This window comes from Lissotriton vulgaris, chromosome 2_1, assembly GCF_964263255.1.
Source record: "Lissotriton vulgaris chromosome 2_1, aLisVul1.2, whole genome shotgun sequence".
Taxonomy (NCBI): domain Eukaryota; kingdom Metazoa; phylum Chordata; class Amphibia; order Caudata; family Salamandridae; genus Lissotriton; species Lissotriton vulgaris.
Window position 1 is genome coordinate 308,516,265 of NC_141687.1, and position 19,943 is coordinate 308,536,207.

The window sequence follows — 19,943 nt, forward strand, 5'->3', positions numbered from 1 at the left end:
ATCTTTTTTCATGTTGTAAGAAATAAGTATTGAGTCACTTTTAAATTTATTTTTTCACTTCACTTCACTTTTTGCAGTAGCATCTATACGTTTACCGGTCCTGATGAAAGCAATGGACTCGATAGTCCCTAGAAGTTTGCTGAAACATGTTGACCAATTTAATATCAGGGTAGATATCTGTTAAAACTACCTATGCTGCTTTTTAATGTTGGCGGAGCGAGCATATGACCTAATAAAGTTTTCTTATTATTGCTCACTTACCCAATTTTATATATCTTCACTCACTCTTTTCACACACCCCTTTTCACAGCACTGCAAATCAGTCACCCACCACACGAATTGATGGGTAGTTTGTGACACTCTACTACTATTTGGCCGCCACTTGGCTCTCGGGAGGTTATACCACCTGACCTCTCCATGTCTGAGCCAGTGACGTACCAATGATTGTGAACAACAGGAATGCCAAATGATGAAGGGCGGTTCCGTGTGGTGACTGTTGGATAACCTGCAAGTGATCACTGGTATCCAACAATTCTTCTTTTTCTTTTTGTTTTGGTTAGATGAGTTGACATTGTTCTGTTAGTTTAATGACCCACACATAGATTAGTTAGACCCTCTGACACTCTTTTGTTTTTCTACATTACAAAACACACCAATGTTTCCCAGTCAACAGGGAATTATTCATAGGGTGTGAGGGTTAGGATGAGGAGGTTGGAGACTGTTCCACCACTCTTACTTCCTACACTACCAAATCAACGCGTAGTGGAGGTGTGGTGGCGGTCAGAACCATTGCACTAGGTGTCCAACCACTGAGTTTTGGGACAGTTGCAACCGCCAGGGACCCGAGAACCCTGGTGGTGGCGCTGCAGTCTCAGGAAGCAATATGCATGACGGTGCGGTTTAGCACCAATATGCATATTGCAAGTTTCCCCACTGCCAGCCTTTTCCTGGAGGCGAGTCCGCCATGAAAAGGCTGGAGGTGGCGAAACAAAGTGTGTGGAGGTGCATACAGGGGGGCACATGTTGTGACCCCCTGTGTGAATGCAACCCTGTTCCTGCACAGCATGGACTGCGTAGTCCATCCTGTGCAGGAATGTCCGCTGACAGTCCTGTGGAGATGCAGTTACAAGGTTCTCCATGAGCCTTTAAAACTGCACTGCCTCAGGACCGCCACCCCACCAGAAAACAAAATACTCGTAATCTGGCAGACGGCGGTCTAGTTTGGCGGTCCTGGAGCAGGGTACTGGCATGGCGGTCTGGTCCAGGACTGCCAAACTCTTAATTGGGCTTCTAAGTCGGGGTAGTGGGGGGGTGGGAAAACCCTCTCCTGCTGCTGCAACATTAGATACCCCTTACAGAGGGAGCCTGACTGGAAGATCGATGCTCATCTCTAAAAGCTCAGGATACCAACCTCTCCCTGCTCAGTCCGGAACCACGAGAATAACTTGTGCCCGATCGCTCCTGATCTTCTTGAGCACTCTGGGCAGAAGTGGTATGGGCAGAACGGTGTATAGGAGGCCTGAGCTCCACTCGCGACAAAATGAGTAGCTGAACGAGTGCCGCCCAGGAAACTCCCACGAGCAGAACAGCTGAAATTGCGCTTTCTCTTTGGAGGCAAACAAATCTACCCAAGGCTCTCCCACCGCTGAATGACACCTTGTACCACCTCCGGATGGAGACACCATTTGTGATCCGCACGGCACCTTCGGCTGAGCACGTCCACCCTGGCATTCAGAGCAGCGGCCAGGTGTTGAACCACCAGTGAAATGCCCTGATGTTCCAGCCAAGTCCAGAGAAGCAGAGTCTCTTGACAAAGGGTCCACAACCCCACCCCACCTTGTTTGTTGCAATACCACATGGCAGTAGTATTGTCTGTGAAAACTTGAATAAGCCTTCCCTTTATTGACGATACCAAAGGCGCTGATGGATGGAGCGCTTGAGCAAAAGAAACACTCACCCCCAGTCAACTCATCTGGGTTTAATCCATCAACATTCTTTAGCTCACTCCACCACCACAGTTCAGACATGGCCATATGCAAATCAGTCTGAACCTGTGTCTCATGGAAACAGTCCAGCAACACACTGCCAAGCCATGTCTTCCCTGGACCAGAAACAAGCATCCTGGGACCGGTTTCGTGTTCATAACCCTCATCAGCCAGGCTATCTTGAATCCAGTGGCAAAGGGAGCATGGGACCCATGTCTGGGCATACCCTACCAACTTAGGGAGGCAAAAAGGCTTTTAGTGCCAGTCGGATTGCCCGAAGCTTAAGCATGTTGATATAGAGCTTGGCTTCCACCGGAGACCAGACTCCTACGATCTCTACTTCTCCCAGAGGACCACCCCAACCCAGAAGGGATGCGTTATACTCTCTACTGTGAGATCGGGGTGGAGTAGGGAGAGGGGGTCTGTCGTTGAACCATTCATGGTCCATGAGCCACCACTGCAGTTCTTTCGCAGTGCCCTCTTAAATCTGAACCAGGTTGGTGCGATTTCATCTATGCTGTGCCCATTGGAACTTCAGGTCCCACTGCAGAGACAGCATGTGCCACTTTGCATGGGTCACTAACAGGATGCAGGAGGTCATGAGGCCCATCAGCCTCAGAGTCAATCCAAGGATAGAATCTGAAACATCTGTATTATAGCCTGAATATCTTGGACTCGCCGTTCGGAAGGATAGTTCAAAAACTGCACTGCGTCCAGCACCGCCCCAATGAAGGGAAGCGACAGAGGGTGTCAGTGTGACTTCAGCATGTTGATAGTGAACCTTCGCGAATGCAAGAGGTTCGCCGTCCTCTGCAGGTGGGAGACAAATGTTTGGGACGAGCCCGCCTAAAACAACCAGTCGTCGAGATAGGAGTAGACTGGAACACCAGATCTTAAACATGTGAGATGCGACTACTGCCTTCACCTTTGTGAACACCCGATGGGCACTGGAGAGGCCAAAAGGGAGCACCGTAAACTGAAAGTGCTTGTGGCCCACTGTGAACCGCAATTAGCGCCGATGGGAGGGCAGGATGGGTATATGGAAGTAGGGATCCTGCAAGTCCAGCGCTACCATGTAAACTCCTGGGTCCAAGGCAGACAGGACCTGGGCAAGGGTGAGCATCTTGAACATGTCCTTTTTGAGGATGAGGTTGAGGGTTCTGAGGTCTAGGATAGGAAGAAGACCTCCGTCCTTCTTTGGGATCAGGAAGTCGCGGGAATAGCAACTACTGCCTACTTCGGGCCCAGGGACCCTCTCTATAGCTCTCTTGGCCAAGAGAGCATTGACTTCCGCGCAGAGCAAGGCAAGGTGATCCTCCATCAGCCAATTGTATGCCGGAGGGATAGGAGGAGGAGTAGTCTCGAAGGGGAAGGAGTAGCCCCTTTGGACTATTCGCAGCACCCACCTGTCCGATGTGATGGCTCGCCAGTGGTGGAGATGATGACGTATTCTGCCATGAACTGGCCGAGAATGATCCTGGGGGATCGGACAGGGAAAGTTTTGCGGCGGAGGAGGGGATGCTAACTTGTCTAGACTTCTAATTATGAGACCTACGAGGCCGGGCTGAGCGGCATTCACAGCCCCGCAGGGGTTGCTGAACTTGCGGAGTCTTCTGACAGGAATAGGGTTGGTGCAGCAGGTAGCCCCTTCCGTAGCCACGAAAAGAGCAAAAAGTGGATGCAGCCCAGGGGAGGTGAGGGGGGGTGGGTGGAGAGCAGTAGTGAGGCCCAAAGACTTGGCCGTGGCACTCGAGTCTTGAAAGCACTCAAGGGCAGCATCTGCCTAGTCTCTGAAGAGACGGGAGTCATCAAATGGCATGTCCAGGAGGTTAGCTTGGACATCACCCGAAGAACCAGATGTTCTCTGCCAGTCTACCTCGCGAGTCCGTCGTGTTCAAGCCATATCGGATGGTGAACACAGCTGCATCCCTCCTGTCTGATATAACTTGAAAGAGTAGAGCCAATCTTCCTCCAAGTCTCTGTGCAGCACCTGCACTACCGTATAACATATAGAATGGGAGTAATGGCCCAAGAGACAAGCAGTGTTTACCGACTGCAGCGCTAGGCTGGTGGAAGAGAAATATTTATTTCTGAAGTTTTCCAGCCTCTTGGATTCCCTATCAGGGGGTGCGGAAGGGAATGCGTCTTGGGACGTGGAAGCTTGGACCACTAAGCTTTGGGGGGTGGGTGGTGAGGATAAGTGGGTCACCAAGTGCGGGGTGATGGCGACGGGCGATCGTCCTACTCACAGGAGCCCCTGAAGGACATCTGTAAAGGCCTCACTGAAAGGCAGTAGGAGTTCCAAACTCGAGACCCCAGGTTGCAGGACCTCTGTCAAGAAGTTTGTCTTGACTGCCACTGTAGGAAGTTGCAGGTAGAAGACCCCCGCAGACCTACGCACCACCATGGTAAAAGATGAAAGCATGCCAGAGTCTGGGGAGGTGTCCAGACCACTGGCCTCACCCAATTCCTCATACCAGTCCAGGTCTTGTTGTAGGATTTCTAAGGGATCCTTCTCCCCCTTCCCATCCTTTTCCCCCATCCCTAACCCTTCAGAATAGGGCAGAGTGTACGGCATGGAGCTGTACGGCTCCGACCGCGCCTGTCTTGGCGTTAGGGAACGCCGACCCGCTCAGTGTCGTCAGGAATGAGGCTCGGGGAGGTGCCACTGAGGACCTCGGTGCCAGAAGCGATGCCAGGGAAGGTTGCTGTGGAGGTGCGCCTGGCGTCGGTCTGGATCTCCTCCGAGGCCGTGGAGTGCCAGGCCGCAAGAAACTTTAGGGACTGCTCCCTCAAAGCCTTCGGCACCATGGCCTGGCAGTCAGAACATGACTTGGAGTCGTGGTCGCGTTCTACGCACCACAGACAAACCACATGGGAGTCAATAACCAACATGGCACGGTGACAATCGCCGCATAGATAGAACCCCAAAGTTTTCTTATTAGACATCCTAAAAACACTAACTGAGTTGACAAAAGTAGAAAAAAAATCATTCGAAAAATGACAGGGGTAACTCTTCAACAGATCTCCACTGACTGGCGAGGAAAGAAAAGAACGGATGTTAGCGCGCCTGAGTGGTGGTTATATAAAAGACACGGATGTCACGCGGAGTCGACCGACGCCATCTACCAGCGCAGCTGTGAAAAATATTCCGGATCTAGCCTGATGCCTGGCAGTTCAAAGGTAAGGAATCTGCGGCTAGATGTCTCTATCAGATCACTAAATGTAGCCAATTCCTTTTTAGCCCTCCTATTTGAATCCTGCAATTCTATACCTTTAGATGACTAAGGAGACGATTTTAAGGGGAATGGAACAGGCAGTCTAAATATTGCTTTTCCACACTTCTTCAGCTGAACAAGAAAGCTTAGAACAGAAAATCAGGGGAAAGAGTAGGAGACCGAGCCAAACAACTTCAACAGCCTCTTCCACCTCCTCATCTTTAATGAAGGATGCATTCTTGTCCTCTGCATGTGTGCTAATGTCACCAGTTAATTCAGCCTGCAGGTGCTCTATGTCTTGGGCTGTATGTAGGTAAAAGATATTAGATATTCAGGTGAAAAAAAAGACAAAGACCATTCGACTTTCATCTCAGCTCTAAAGAAGTAAATATGTTTTCCACATACAAGGACAGTTTTTGCAGTTTTGGTATAGATAGCCTTAGCCGTCTCTTGCAGACGTCACTATAACTTGTACTTAGAGTGGGCCCCTTGCCAAATAAAAGGTGGCTTTCTTGCTCAGTACAACTCCCTGCTACTGATTCTGTAATTTTAGTGTATATGTAGAGTACTTGCGGTTTACCATGGTTTTGGAGTGGTTGAGTTTCACCCTTCCACTAAATCTGTCTGGGTAACATTTTCAGTTTCGCATGCCTATGGTACTTGACTTTGGGAGCTCACAGGCCTTTTCCCCTGAGAATGAATTATGAAACACCGACACACTTCCACCCATTAGGATATTCAGAGATTTGAAAGAGAAGAAAGTATTTTAGTTATCATACTGTAGATAATAAATACTCACAGCAGTTGCATCGAACAAATGGAAGGGAGCAAAGATTAGCATAAGCTGTGAGACCACTGTGACAATATCTCTGCAAAAAAAAAATACAAAATCAATCTATCTCCACCTAAAAAAATACTAAATCAATCAGAAGCATAATCCGCAATTACATTAGCAAAGCCAGCCATGCACATTCATCACTATTGGCACCACAATAGCCTTCTGCCGCTGAAGATAAAAAATGAAGATCAGTTTACATTACTCGGGTATCCAACTCTCTCTCCTATTTGACTAGGTGGACATTCTTTAGCTTTGTAACTTTCATGATCAAGTTAATGTTTCAGGACAAGAGATGTAGCTGAGTATTCTAAAATTGACATTTCTACTGAAAAGCCAGGTATGCTAACTTGTTATTTGGCATGCAACTGCAAGTTTTGTTCTCCAATTAAAGAGACAATGCACCTGGAAAAAGATTATTTGTTCTTCAGCACGGAACACGATGAAGGGCTTGAAATTTAATGTGAATATTTCCAGTGCTCTCTTATATCAAGCGTATTTAAAGCATTCCAAGAGAGAAACACTAGGCAATTGGAAGAAAATTCCCTGGTACAGAAAATTAGAGCATTGCTCAGACTAACAATTTGCACACCTTGGGTGAAGCGCTTTCAAGTGAATAAACGATATAAACGCAGATTCCTCACCTTTACAATATTCCCCAGGTGCCGAACTGGATCCAAAAACTTTTTCAGCAGTACTCCAGGGCACTGTCAAGAGGCAAAGTGTAGCTCCACGCTGGCTCTGTACATGCAGCAGAGCCGCATACAAGAGCCACCCATGCGCCTGAGATCGATTTCTTAATTGACTCTTTAAGATGCAGAGCGTAAAACAATTGCCAGTACCAGTGTGTAGATCTGAAACTTGGGACCTTTTTAAATGATAAAAAGAGGCTATTCCACAGAACAGGGAATTGGGCTGTCAGCAAGGAATAGGCAGTTACATAGACTATCCACCAGAAAGAGATGTACCAAAGGTAACTAACGTGCCTATCTAATGGATACTTTTAACTGCAGATTCTGCACCTTTAGATAGGCACGTTACTTACCTTTGGTACATCTCTTTCTGGTGGATAGTCTACGTAACTGGATAATGGATACTTCTAACTGCAGATTCTGCACCTTTAGAAGAGCTAACCAAGAAGTCCCTCCAAAAGGTGGAGGGCCTGTGGAGCGGTCTCAGACAAAACGTCTTGTAGGACCGAGCAGTTAAAATGTCTTTCTTATTGGATCTGGTAGTCAAGGCAGTAGCGATTCGTGAACGTGTGTTCCAGTACCCATGTCACAGCCTGGCAGGTATAAAAGCCAGATAGTCCATGTGCCTGTAGGAGAGTGGGGTCTGCAATCCTATGGTCACCCCCGATTTTTGCTTTTTGCTTCACTGGTTTACGACTTTCCCTGGCTGTGGGCCTGCTAATCAGACCCACAGCCTAGCTGTTCTCTCTCTAAATTGACACGTGTACCTTAGGTGCATTTACCAATTGGTACTGGGCCACCTTATCAGTCCCTGTACAGCATACCTTAGGTATCCAGGGCATAGGTGTACCCAGGGCCTACCAGGGGCTGCAGCATGTATTATGCCACCCCTGGCTGGCCATCCAAATCTGACACAACTGGCTGCACGACAGCTGGGGCAAGGTGGTGTAATCACCCTTTGCTTTAGATATAGTATCCCTATATCTAACCCTAAAATGGACACATGTATTCCTATCAGTCACTCCTATGGCAGGCCTTAACAATCCTGAAGGCAGAGTGCTTGGAATCATGTGAGATGGTGCTCTGGCATGAGCCGAGCCCGTTTGCAGCTTGCGGAACCAAGTCCTAATAGCTGTGTCATGATAACTCGTACCATATACTCTTAAGTGCATTATAATCCTCGCGGTTATTTGCCAACTTTGGTATCGCTTTATCAAAACATGTCGAGTAAGGTGTCATACGAATTGAAATACTAACCCCTCGCCAATTCTGGCGACGGGGTTAGCATTCCACCCTTCTAGAGGGACACGGCATGTATGTAACTGTGAACCCCGGTTAAAGTTAACTCGAGCCTCAGCATCACAAAATGGATGCTGCCACCACAGACACAAGTCTGACCTCCTGCTGCTGGGAGTCCTTCCAGCGAGGAGAGCTTGGACAAAGGGTTTCCTGTCAGGGGCGGTGCTAGCACCATCCCAGACAGGGTTTTGTGTATCCCAGGTAGGCAGGGCTGAGAGGAAGGTGACTGCAAGTGGCACCCCGGTGCTCACTGTGCATATGCCGGCTCAAACCAGTTCCAGGGGCACACCAGCCCCTGAGCTGGGGAAAGCCCGGACAAGGGAGAGGGGTGTAACCACCCCCCTCCTGGTCCCACCCATGGGCAGGACCTAGTCGCGTGCCAGCCCCTTTTCTTATAATAAAGGTAGGAGCGGGCCCCCTTCCCAAATTAGATCATTCTGAATCTTGAACTACTTTCCACGAGTGAATGCTTTGGGGTTTGAGAAGCCCCAACCCTGAGCAGCTCCAGCACCGAAGTCCAGCCCCCCAGCCCCCCAGCGTCCACGAGATCTGCATAGGGCTCTTCTGCTCTTTGCTGCTCACCGCGTTGTCCGGTCACTTGCCCGTTGGCTAGTGGCCTTCCTGACGACGTACCACGACGATTGCACCGCTGGTCTGGTTGCCCCAGACTGGCCCTTGCTCCCTTCCAAAGGAGGAGCACCCCGGACCCTCCTGGTCCACTCCAGACGCCATCTTGACTCCACCGAGTGGGCTTGCCTTTGCCAAGGTTTGTTGCCCCCATCTTGGGTCCAGCATCACCGACAGCAGAGACCTGCGTGGGACAGCTCTCACCTCCAGCCTTGTCGCCGACAACGCCTCCTAGCCCGTGTGACTGCAGAGTCCAGCGTCGCCCATCCACCTGGTGGAGGGGACTTCATCCTGGTGCCCACACAATCATTGCCTAGTGATTAAGAAAGAACTGAGTCCCCTCTGCTTTCAGGTCGTCTCCATCACTGATCCAGGCTTGGATCACACCGAACTTCTTCACTGGTCACCTGCCAGCAACTTCTTCTTTCAGGCTCCATAGACTACAACGTGGCTTCCCGACGTCTTTTGAACCCTATGCAGCCGCAGCCCCTGGGCTAGGTAACCCGAGCATTTCGGTGCTCCAACGTAGGTTCACTATCTAAGTGTCCAGATCCTTTTTCGTTTTTAGTCTACCTAGTCGGATTCGTCCGGAAACAGTGACTTTAGAAATACTAGCCTCCATAGACTTTGTCCTGCATCCCGCGTGAGAGTGCACACTCTGCACCCGATCTCCCTAGGCCTCCTGCTTCCAACCTTAGGGTTCTGTAGTGTAGTCCTAGAAATCCTGAAGCCTCTGGATCTTGTTACTTACCTGCTAGTATTTCGCATTCCACTTTTAGAGTATATGGTTTTGCGTGCCCCTCGGGCATTTGTGTAAATTGTGCAACTTGAAGTATTTTCATAAGAGTTTTGTTGTGTGCTTAGCTCCCTGACTCATAAAGAGATCAGGGTAGACTTGTTATAAATAAATATCCTTTATTTTTCATAACAACTTGTGTGGTGTCCTTTCACGTGGTGTTCAAGGGGTTTATGTGACGGTAAAACAGCTGGCTTAACACGCCCTCTAGAGTTTAGCCTAAAAACTGCTTTTGTCCACGCTACTAGGATAGCTGGTCTTTAAGGTTGACTTATAACCAATCATCAATAAGGGTCGTTTGGTATGATACACAGTGATCACTAGAATAGTGAGCACTATATATTAGGCCAACTTCTCACAGTGCCAAGCCAGTGGTAGCACATTTGTCCTGGTTTTAGGGCAATTCGTAGCAGATCTTAATGCAGGTGATTATCCAACTTCACAGAGTTCTCTTCTAAACAGCCTTCTCTTTCTTCATCCACGAGAAGTCCACAAAAAGTTGATTATCCACAGAGTGTTCCTTGGTATTATCAATGTACTAGAGCCCTTTGGGGTCCAGCAGATGGAGTATCTTCTCCTCTTTGAAAGGGTGAGGAGTGGCAAATAACACTTGTGGAGTGACAGATTGCCCTAAGTAAAAAGGATTCACAACTTTTGGCAAGAAAACAGCCCAAATCCTCAGCACCAGTTTGTCTGAGACTGCACAAGAGAAATGTCAAGCTCAAGGTCCCACTGTGGAATCACAAATGGTTTGGGAAGGTACATATGTCAGACTGTTATGAAACCACATGACAATAAGTTATTTAAACAAGTATGTTTAGTCCAGCAAACACAAAAAGGCTGAAAGGTCAGCCAAATAACCTTTAATAGTGCTCACTACAATGCCTTGCTGGGTCAAAAACAAAATAAACAAGATATACCTCAGTTTGACTTGTAAAGGGTCAATCTTGAAAACTCCACACAAGGCCACACATTTGTCCCACTTCCTGGCATAAATGGGCATTCTTGGAAGGGTGTCTAGCAGCAAGGATAAAATCCACAATTTGGAATTGAAGATCGAACACAACAAACTGTTGCGTCATCTCCATGTAGGGAAGTGTAGATTGTGCAAGTTCGGATAAAAGACCCTGCCCTGCTGCTGCAACAGAAGGTCCTCCCAAAGAGGTAGCCTTAAGGAGGAGAGATGCTTATGTTGGAAGTTCTGTACCACACTCTCCTAGCCCAACCCGGAGTCACTAGAATGATTTGGGCCCAGTCTTGCCTGACATTTTTCAGAACGCAGAGCAGGAGAGGTAGGGGTGGAAAAGCATGCTGGAGTCCAGAGTTCCACTCTAGCTGGAATTCATCTCCTAGTGAATGTCTTCAACAAAACTCTCCACGGAAAACCTTTAATACTGCACATTCATGACTGCAGTAAAAATCCAAAGCCCCTGTTCTCTCCAATGCCAGAAAATGCCCTGCACCACCTCGGAGTGCAGGAGACATTCCTGATCCACCAAATGCAGCTGACTGAGCTTGCCCACCCCGACATTCAAGGATTCGGCAATGTGGTTCTCGATCAGGGAAATTTACTAAAGTTGCAGCCAACTCCAGAGAAGCAGAGCCTCTTGGTACAGGAGTCATGACCCACTTCGCCTTGCTTGTTAACAATACCACATATCTATGTTGTTGTCTGCAAGAGCCTTCATCTGCCTCCTCTTGATGGACAGCAAGAAGGCCTTCAGAGCCAAGTGAGTAGCCTGCAACCCAAGCAGATTTATATGGACAAGGTTTTCTGCTAGAGAGGGCTCAGATGACCTCCCTTACCCAGCAGTGATGAATCCGTCATCACTTTCAACTTTGGGAGGGGGAAGGGAGAGGGCCTTGCTCTGGGACAAATTGCAATAGAGCAGCCACTCTTGTACATCTTATGATTTTTATCCGAAATCTGAATGGCATCATGCTTTTGGCCTTCCTTTAACCACAGGTAAGATTTATGCAACTACAGCGTGGGTAAGTGAAAATGAAGCCTGTGCTGTGAACTCCGCTTGCGGAGTTTGCTGAGTTTTCCGCACTCCGACTTACGCTGGGCTCGCGGAGTTCCAATAAAACTCCGCTCTGCACAGTAGTCTGGAGTTTCTTTCCACGGTCATCAACATGTTGGCAAGCTTGTTTGAGGAAAATCCACCCTCCCAGCGAGATTTTTCCTCATTTGCGCTAGTCAACGTCAAGTTGGTGGGCGGGAGCAAGGTAAATCAACCTCCCGGCAAGATTTGGCAACGTGGGCAAGCGGATATCTCAATGCGAGTGACCGCATATGCTAGCCACCGCTCGCTTTGAGAAACTGTGCGTTTCGGATGAGAAAGCTGCAGCTCGAGTAGCAAATCTACTTGTGCAGAAAGAAAGCAGCACCCGCTTGCGCTGTGCATTGTGCCATTCGCCATAATTTCACAGCACGGACAAACACCCGGCTCTGAAAATTACTGCAAACTGCATTTTGCATTTTGCGAATACACTCCGCCGCTTGCTGAGCTCTACGTAGCGTGGCAGAGATTTTTTTTTTGCACTTCGAACTCCACCCAGGCTTAGTGAAAATACAGGTCCAAGGTGACATCCAGTCGTTTGGGTCCAAAGCAGACAGAATCTAGGCCAGCATGGGTATCTTGAATTTGTCCTTCTGCAGGGAGGCATTCAGAGGACAAAGATCAAAGATTGGGGGAAGGCCCCCACCTTTTAAAGGCACGAGGAAATAGTGAGAATAGCAACCCTGTCCGATATGCATGAAAAACCCTCTTAACGCCTCCTTTGGACAGTGAACTTGTACCTCTTGCTACAGAATGGACGGTTTCATAATGGACTTAGATATGCTCTGATTGGGGGGGTGAGGGGGGAGATTTAGAGTAGCAGAGAGAAAGGGTAGGATCTAGCCATGCTGGACAATTTGATGTACAGGTAAGACCGATCACCACCCTGAAAGAAAGTGCTGGATCCTGCTACCCACAGGGTGGTTGTACGCAGCTTGGTGTCTGTTGTAGCAAGGAAAGAGGACTGGTGCCCTTGTTGGCCTGCACAGTGCATGACAGATCCCCATTCCATGCTATACACCGTCCCCATAAAGAAGCCCCGGAATTTCCTAAACTGGTGAGGAAACTCGCTCTGCAAAATCTGCTTTTTTTTGCTCACAACAAATTTTATTAATTGATCAGGTAGAAGCAGGTATACAGTACTCCACAAACAGGAGGTCACTGTGAAATCATCAACACATATATATTGTTGTATCCCAATCAAGAAAAAAGAAAAGTTTCTCCCTAATCCCCCCAACTCCTACAGCCACCCAAGAACCCCACTACCCGCCCCTTATCCCTCCCTAACCCCGTACTCGCGATCATGTCAAGCCCTCTGTACGTGCTATCTGGAAGTCCAGTGCCATGCGCACTCTAGGCCTGGTGTCCATCACCCAAATCTAGATTGTCGTCAGGCTCTGCCGGTGGATCAAGAGTCAAACCCCTGTAGTCTGCCCACCGCTTCCAAATTTTATAATGCTTCCTGGGACAACCTCTGGCCTCGAACACTGGGCGCACAAAACCCATAAAATAGTCCAATCCAGCTCTCCACGCACTCAGGTGGGGGGCTCGCTCATTCTTCCACGCTCGAGCCAAGTCCCGCTTGGCCACCACCAGGCCCAACAGCAAGAGATGACGTTTGTAAATATTTCCACCTACCCCCTCCAACACATGAAGGAGACCCAGACGATGGGTGCGGGGGAGATCCCAACCCAACACTTCCGACAAACAACTCCACACACCATTCCAGAACCTAGTCAAGCCAGCACACGACCACACAGTATGGATTAGGGTACCCGTGTCATCTCCACAACGCAGGCACTCCGGGGACCCGATTAGGCCCGCCTTCCACAGTCGCTCTCGTGTATAGTAGGCCCTGTGCAAGTATTTAGATTGGATTAATCGGAGTCGCACCGCACTAGCCGTCCCACGTGGGGACTCCAGTGCCTCCCTCCAGTCGTCTTCATCTAGGGGCCCTACGTCCTTTTCCCAAGCATCTTTCAGTGGGAGCAGGGAGGAGGAACAGTGGGTGACCAGCGTCTGATATATGTGGGATACCTTTTTGTCCCCAAGATCGCTCATGAAGACCTTCGCCTCCACGGGGCTGAACTCCGGTAGCGACTCCAACCCAACCAGACTAGGCGCCAATGCGTGACGAAATTGTAAGTATCTGAAGAACTGAGTGTTAGGCATGTGAAACTCGTTCCGCAAGTCACACCTGACATAACGTCCCCAAGCGAGGAAATTCCTATAGAGTCCCATCCGCCAAACTCCGTAAGCGAGGCCAACGCAGGGAGTCGTCCATTCTGCCACAATGGGGTCTCCGCCGTCAACTTCCCCCACCAACCCATCCGACGCAAAGCCTGTCTCCAAACTACAAATACCACTCGTGTGGCTGACGGCAGCCGCTTTCTAAGCCCAGCCGAATATAGGATGGTATGCAATGTGTTATTCCCCATCAGTGAGCGCTCCAGCGCATATGCCGGGTCGCCACCATCCCCATACCACCAATCATTTAAGACCAGCAGTTGCGAGGCTTGGTAGTACGAGAGGATGTCCGACGTGGCCAGGCCACCACAATACGTGGATAGAAAGCACATGCGTAGCGCCACTCTAGCGTCTCCCCCTGCCCACAAAAAGCGAACCAGGGCGGAATTGACCTGCCGGAACCATTGTGGTGCAATTGGGTGTGGATGATTCTGTAATTGGTAGAGGAGGCGCGGAAGAGCAACCATTTTAAAAATCGCTGACCTGCCATAGATGGTAAGGGGCATTCGAGACCAAGTCTTGATGTCCGTTTGGACCCTCTCCCATACCGGCAACACGTTGCGCTCCCATGAGACCGTCGCGGACTCGGACAAGAACACTCCAAGATACAATATGCCCCCGGCCGCAGTTCGCAAGGCTGACGCCCATGAACCCGTGTCCACCCAGTCACCCAGCACCCACAAGGTGGACTTACTCGGTTTAAGGTAAAAGCCTGATACCTCACCAAAGATGCGCATTATCTCCAGCATGCGGGGCCCAGATCTATTCAGGTCAGTGAGGAAAAAGAGGACATCGTCCGCATAGAGGACGATTCGATCGGTAAGGCCCCCTCCCCATACAAAGCCCCGCAGCTGCGCATCAATGCGCACCCAAGAGGCGAGAGGCTCCATGATTAACGCAAATAAATATGGGGACAGCGGGCAACCCTGACGGTTACCCCGTCCGATGGTAAACCTCTCCGAGATCGCTCCAGAAACACGCACAGACGCTGTGATATCAGTATAGAGAAGTTTGATATAGGATATAAACACCGGGCCCAGATTAAGATGAGGTAGAAGCGCGAATAAGTAGGTCCAAGTTACCAAGTCAAAGGCCCTATCTATATCTGCCAAGAGCAGGGCCGCCCGCTCTCCCGTGGCCCTTATCGCGTCTACGGCATTCTGTGCCCTGCGAATATTGTGTCGCGTCGCTCTACGTGGCATAAAGCCCGCCTGATCCGGGTGGACCAGATCGGCTACATATGGGAGGAGACGGTTCGCCAATGCCTTAGCCAACAGCTTAGCCTCGATGTTAAGTAACGAAATAGGGCGGTACGAGTCATGACGATCAGGGGGCCTACCAGGTTTCTGAAACACCACTACCTCGGCATGGCGCCAGTCAGCCGGCAGTTTACCCACTTCCCGCGCTGCCTCTAGCGCGATCCTATAATGGGACCCCAATTGAAAATGGAACTTTTTATAGAATTCACATGGGAAACCGCTCGGCCCGGGTGCCTTCCCCGCGTTGAGCTGCCCCAGTGCATCACCCAGTTCCTCCGCCGTGAGGGGAAAGTCCAATGCTTTTCGGGTCTCAGTAGAGACTGCCCTCAGGGGCAGGTCAGCGATAAATTTATCAATCGCCTCAGCCGAAAGGCAATCCTGTGGCGCATATTGCTCCGCATAATAGCTGGCAAAGCCAGCTGCCAGCGCCGCTGGGTCCGTAATGGTGACACCGTCTCCATCCGTAATCCCAGGCAGGGCAAGCGGCTGCAGAGTACGTTGGCACAGTTTGTGAAGCATAGTACAAGACTTGTCGCCCCACTGATATACCCTACTCCGCGTGGCTAACCACGCCTGCCGAGCCTCGTCAAGTAACACCGACGCGTAGGACTGCTGCGCCTGCAGAAGCTGCCGCACCACCACTGCGTCCTCCTCCCTTTGTCAACGTTGCTCCAGCGTCTCCACCCGGGGCGCCGCCTCTACTAACTTCTCGGCGCCTGCGACGGGCTGCAGCACACCACGCAATATCAATTCCCCTCAGGGTAGGTTTCATGGCTTCCCAGACTACCATGGGATCTGTGCCATCCACCAGATTTTCTCGCCAGTAATTAGCAATCGCACCACGCATGTGCTGCACATAACCGGCTTGCTGAAGGTGCCAGGAGGACATCCTCCACTGGAATGGCTGCCTCGTCCTGTGCAGGTCAACCACCACGGCCACAGGGGAGTGGTCAGACAGTCCCCTAGGCAGGATAGTAGCCTCTCGTACTCTATCCAGGAATCCACAAGGCACGAAGACATAATCCAACCGGGAGAAGGAACCATGGACTGCAGAGACATATGTGTATTCGCGGGCCCGGACATGCATGTGTCGCCAAACATCCGCCCAACCAAGCCCCTCCACCATGGCACGCAGCCGAGTAGGGACGGCAGCAGCAAGCGCCCCCTGCATCCTCCAACGGTCCTCACGCATATCCATTACATCATTCCAATCTCCACCCAGGAAATCCGGAATGTCAGCCCATACCGCAAACAAACGCTCAGCCAGGGACCACTGCAGGGGGGGGGGAGCATAAACACAGCCAAACACTATCGATTCCGTGCCCACCATCCCCTGAACAAACACATAGCGGCCCTGGGGGTCAATCCACTGTCTCTCGTGCACGAAAGCCAGCCTCCGATGGATCAGGATGGCAACGCATCTGGAGCCCCTGGAGAACCCCGCATGATAAACTTGTTGGTAGCCATACCTCTGCAGGCTCAGCACTTTTGTCCCCATCATGTGAGTTTCTTATAACAACAAGACATCGGCGGCTTCCCTCTTACCCCACCGCAATATCGCCCCCCCTCTTGATCTTGTCCAGCATCCCTCTAACATTCCAACTCACTATACGTAGTGACTCCCTGGGGAGCCCCTGGGTGGGAGCCTCAGCCATAGTCCCACGAGACCCAATACCAGAGCACCCCGCACCGGGCCCAGGCGCACAGCACATCACATCACAGAACAAGGCATTAAAGGTCGCGTGTACCCCCAACCAACCTACCCAACCCCCCCCCCTCCTCCTCACCTGCCCCCTACACAAACCCTTCAACTTCCCATCCCCGGCCCCACACCCCCCACCCCAATACCTCATAGAACACTGAAGTATCTGTTGCGGCATGGGCAACCTAGTGCCCAAAACAGAGCGCCCAAGGCCAACCATACCAATGGATCCCAATTACCCACTGAACCAAGAACCCCCCCCTCCCAAGTTAACTCCCACTCACGTAGGAGGCAAGTAGCCCCTGTATTGAGGCACCCCGAACCCTTCGCCACAGTCCCACCCAATGTCAGGAAGACAAACTAGTCGTGGCAACGTATTCAGCGTTCAATCAGCAGTACAGCAGAACTCAGGTGAAAAACTCCTCTCGAGCACATGGCCTCCGAAGAACGGCATAGATCCCCCCCAGTCTCTCAGCTGCCCTTCCCAGAGTGATCAGAGTCAGTAGGCGCAGCAGATTGAGTCGCACTGCGAGAGGTAGAGCGCTTCCGAGATCAAGACCTCCTCTGCATTCTGGTCCCCCCCGTTCCTGCGATGGATCTCTCGATCTCTCGAGTGTCCCGGGTCCAGGCCCGGTTGAGCATGGGGCCTGACTCTCACCGTTTCATCAGTCCACTTGAAAACGTCCTCCGGCGTATCAAAAAAGTGAGTCCGTGATTGGAAGACCACCAGTAGGCGGGCCGGGTAAAGCAAGGAGTATTGAATTTTCAGGCCTCAAAGTTTCGCCTTGGCGGCCAGAAAGGAGTGCTGCTGTTGTTGTACAATTCTGGTGTAGTCGGGGAAGATCATGATCCTCTGGCTTTCAAAGAGAAGAGAGTCTTTGGCCCTTGCTTCCCGCAATATCGTGTCTGTCATGAAAGGTCAGGATTCTAGCAATCACCGGTCTGGGCCGCTCACCTGCCGGCGGCTTCTGCGTCAGAGCCCGATGGGCGCGTTCAATCACAAAGCAGCGGGATAGGACATCCGGGGGGAGCCAACTCTCCAGCCACTGGGACAAGAACTGTTCCATGTTGCCCTTCTCACAACCCTCTGGAAAACCCACAAAGCGAAAGTTGTATCTGCGCGCCCGCCCTTCAGCATCCTCCACACGAAGCGCTAGGTCTTTTTGGATGTTTTCCATCCCCGCCATTTTCTGCTTCAGGGTCCCAACATCATCCTCCACCACCGAAATCCTAGACTCGGCCTCTGTGATTCGCGCCACAGCGTTGCGCAGGTCCTGGCACAGTAGGGTCACGTCCGCTCCAACCGCTCCAATCTTGGCATCCAACATATCCCTGGACTGGGTTATCGCCGCCATCAGTGCCGCATTATCTGGCCCGACCCCTGGCCTCCTGATGCTCTGGGACCCACGCTCGGTCCCGTAAACTTGTCGATGGGCCCCTGCTTAGCAGGCCCCCCCTCCCCCCCTCTGGTCATGGCTGAGGCCCACTCCGGTGCCGCCGCCCTCGGAGCGTTCGCAGATCTTCGTGGCGGGCGATCCGTACCTCCAACAACTACCAAGGATAGTTCACAGACAAGATGTCCCCGTTGCAGGCACACACTCTTCCTAGACACTGCCGCCGTCTACTACTGGGAAGGGGGGGGGAGGGGAGAGGGCATGCGCAAGGTTCTTCAGGTTGAGTGTCTGTGCGACCAGAATCTGCCAGGGCCACCTCTCTCTATAGGGTCCACCGCCCCAGAGTGTACAGGCTCGCCTCGTGGTCCTCCAATATTGCCCATGGACGCCTCAGGCCCTTACACAGCTCCTATTGAGTGCCCAGGAACACTCACACCTGGCTACAAAGTGCAGTGGATATTTGCCTACCCGTTACAAGGTGCAGAGGGAATGTCCATCGGCCCCCGGCTCCTTGGTATACGGAAGAACTGAAGCTGGAAAAAACTAAGTGTAAGGGACTTGAGAGGAAGTGGCGCAAGCACTATGATCCTCAATCTAAGGAACTGTACCGTAGGGCTAGAAACCTCTACCACACGGCCTGTTCCAGAGCTAAGGCATTTTATGTAACGGAGACCATTAATATGGCTGCCAATAAAGCACGTACCCTTTTCAGTACTGTAAAAGACTTAGCCGGAGCAAATTCGGCGGCGGTCGCGCGCCCCCTGACCCCTCAAAAATGCCAAGATCTTGCTACGTATTTTGTGGGAAAGGTCGAAACTATTCTTGCAAACATTAACCCCCCGGTGAGGGAGGACAGGGAAGCCCTTCCTTTAGAAAGCCCACTAGGAAATCGGCTGGATGCCTGGCCTTATATTTCCGTGGGCACCTTAAAACTTTTGGCGACCTCCATCAAATCAGGTTCTCCGTGCGATCCCCTCCCTATTAACATTCTGTGCCAACTGGATGACGGTGCCTTAGGAACTATTGCCGAGACACTTAATGCTTCCATCTGTCTGGCAACTGTTCCGTCATCGTGGAAGCACGCTATGGTCAGCCCTTTGCTGAAGAAGCCATCTGCCGACCCAGAGGTTCTTGCAAATTATCGCCCGATATCTCTGCTGCCTGCTTTCTCAAAAATTTTAGAGAAACATATCCATGGCGTGCTCTCATCGTACACGGAGAATAACAACTTGCTCCACTATTCCCAGTCGGGCTTCAGGGCAGGCCATTCCACCGAATCTGCCCTCTTGGGAGTCACGGAGAAGATCAGGGGACTTTTGGACGACGGGCAAACGGTTGCTCTCGTCCGGCTCGATTTGAGCGCGGCTTTCGACACTATCTCGCACAACAGACTGCTTGCCAGGCTGAGTGGGGATGGTGTCGGAGGGGCCGCATTGGACTGGATTAGATCTTATCTGAGCAACCGGACGTTTCAGATCTCGTCCTCACATGCCCAGTCGGACATTTTTCCGTCATCCCATGGTGTGCCTCAGGGCTCAATTTTAAGCCCACTATTTTTCAATCTTTACCTCCGCCCCCTCGCTGATTTAGCAGAGCGAGTAGGTCTTGAACTGATGACCTATGCGGATGACTCACAGATTATTTTTTCCCTCACCAACGCAGAATCTTCATCCCCTTCAGCTCTGAAACTTGGTCTTCAGGAGGTCTTCAGCTGGATGTCAACTAACCAGCTGAAGCTTAACGGGGAGAAGACAGAGATTCTTCTTCTGGGAAAAAATCGTGATCTGTGGCAGGAGAGGCACTGGCCGCCATCCCTGGGAGCTTTT

General features: G+C 50.9%; 1 protein-coding gene across 1 annotated transcript in view; it reads right to left on the bottom strand.

Moving 5' to 3' along the window:
* Positions 1-19,943, bottom strand: part of LOC147730242 (multidrug and toxin extrusion protein 2-like) — an 832,471-nt gene that overhangs the window by 330,242 nt on the left and 482,286 nt on the right. Inside the window, exon 13 of the mRNA XM_086955003.1 lies at positions 6,003-6,072. Within this exon, the coding sequence (XP_086811129.1) occupies positions 6,003-6,072 (70 nt within the window). The remainder of the gene's footprint in view (positions 1-6,002; positions 6,073-19,943) is intronic.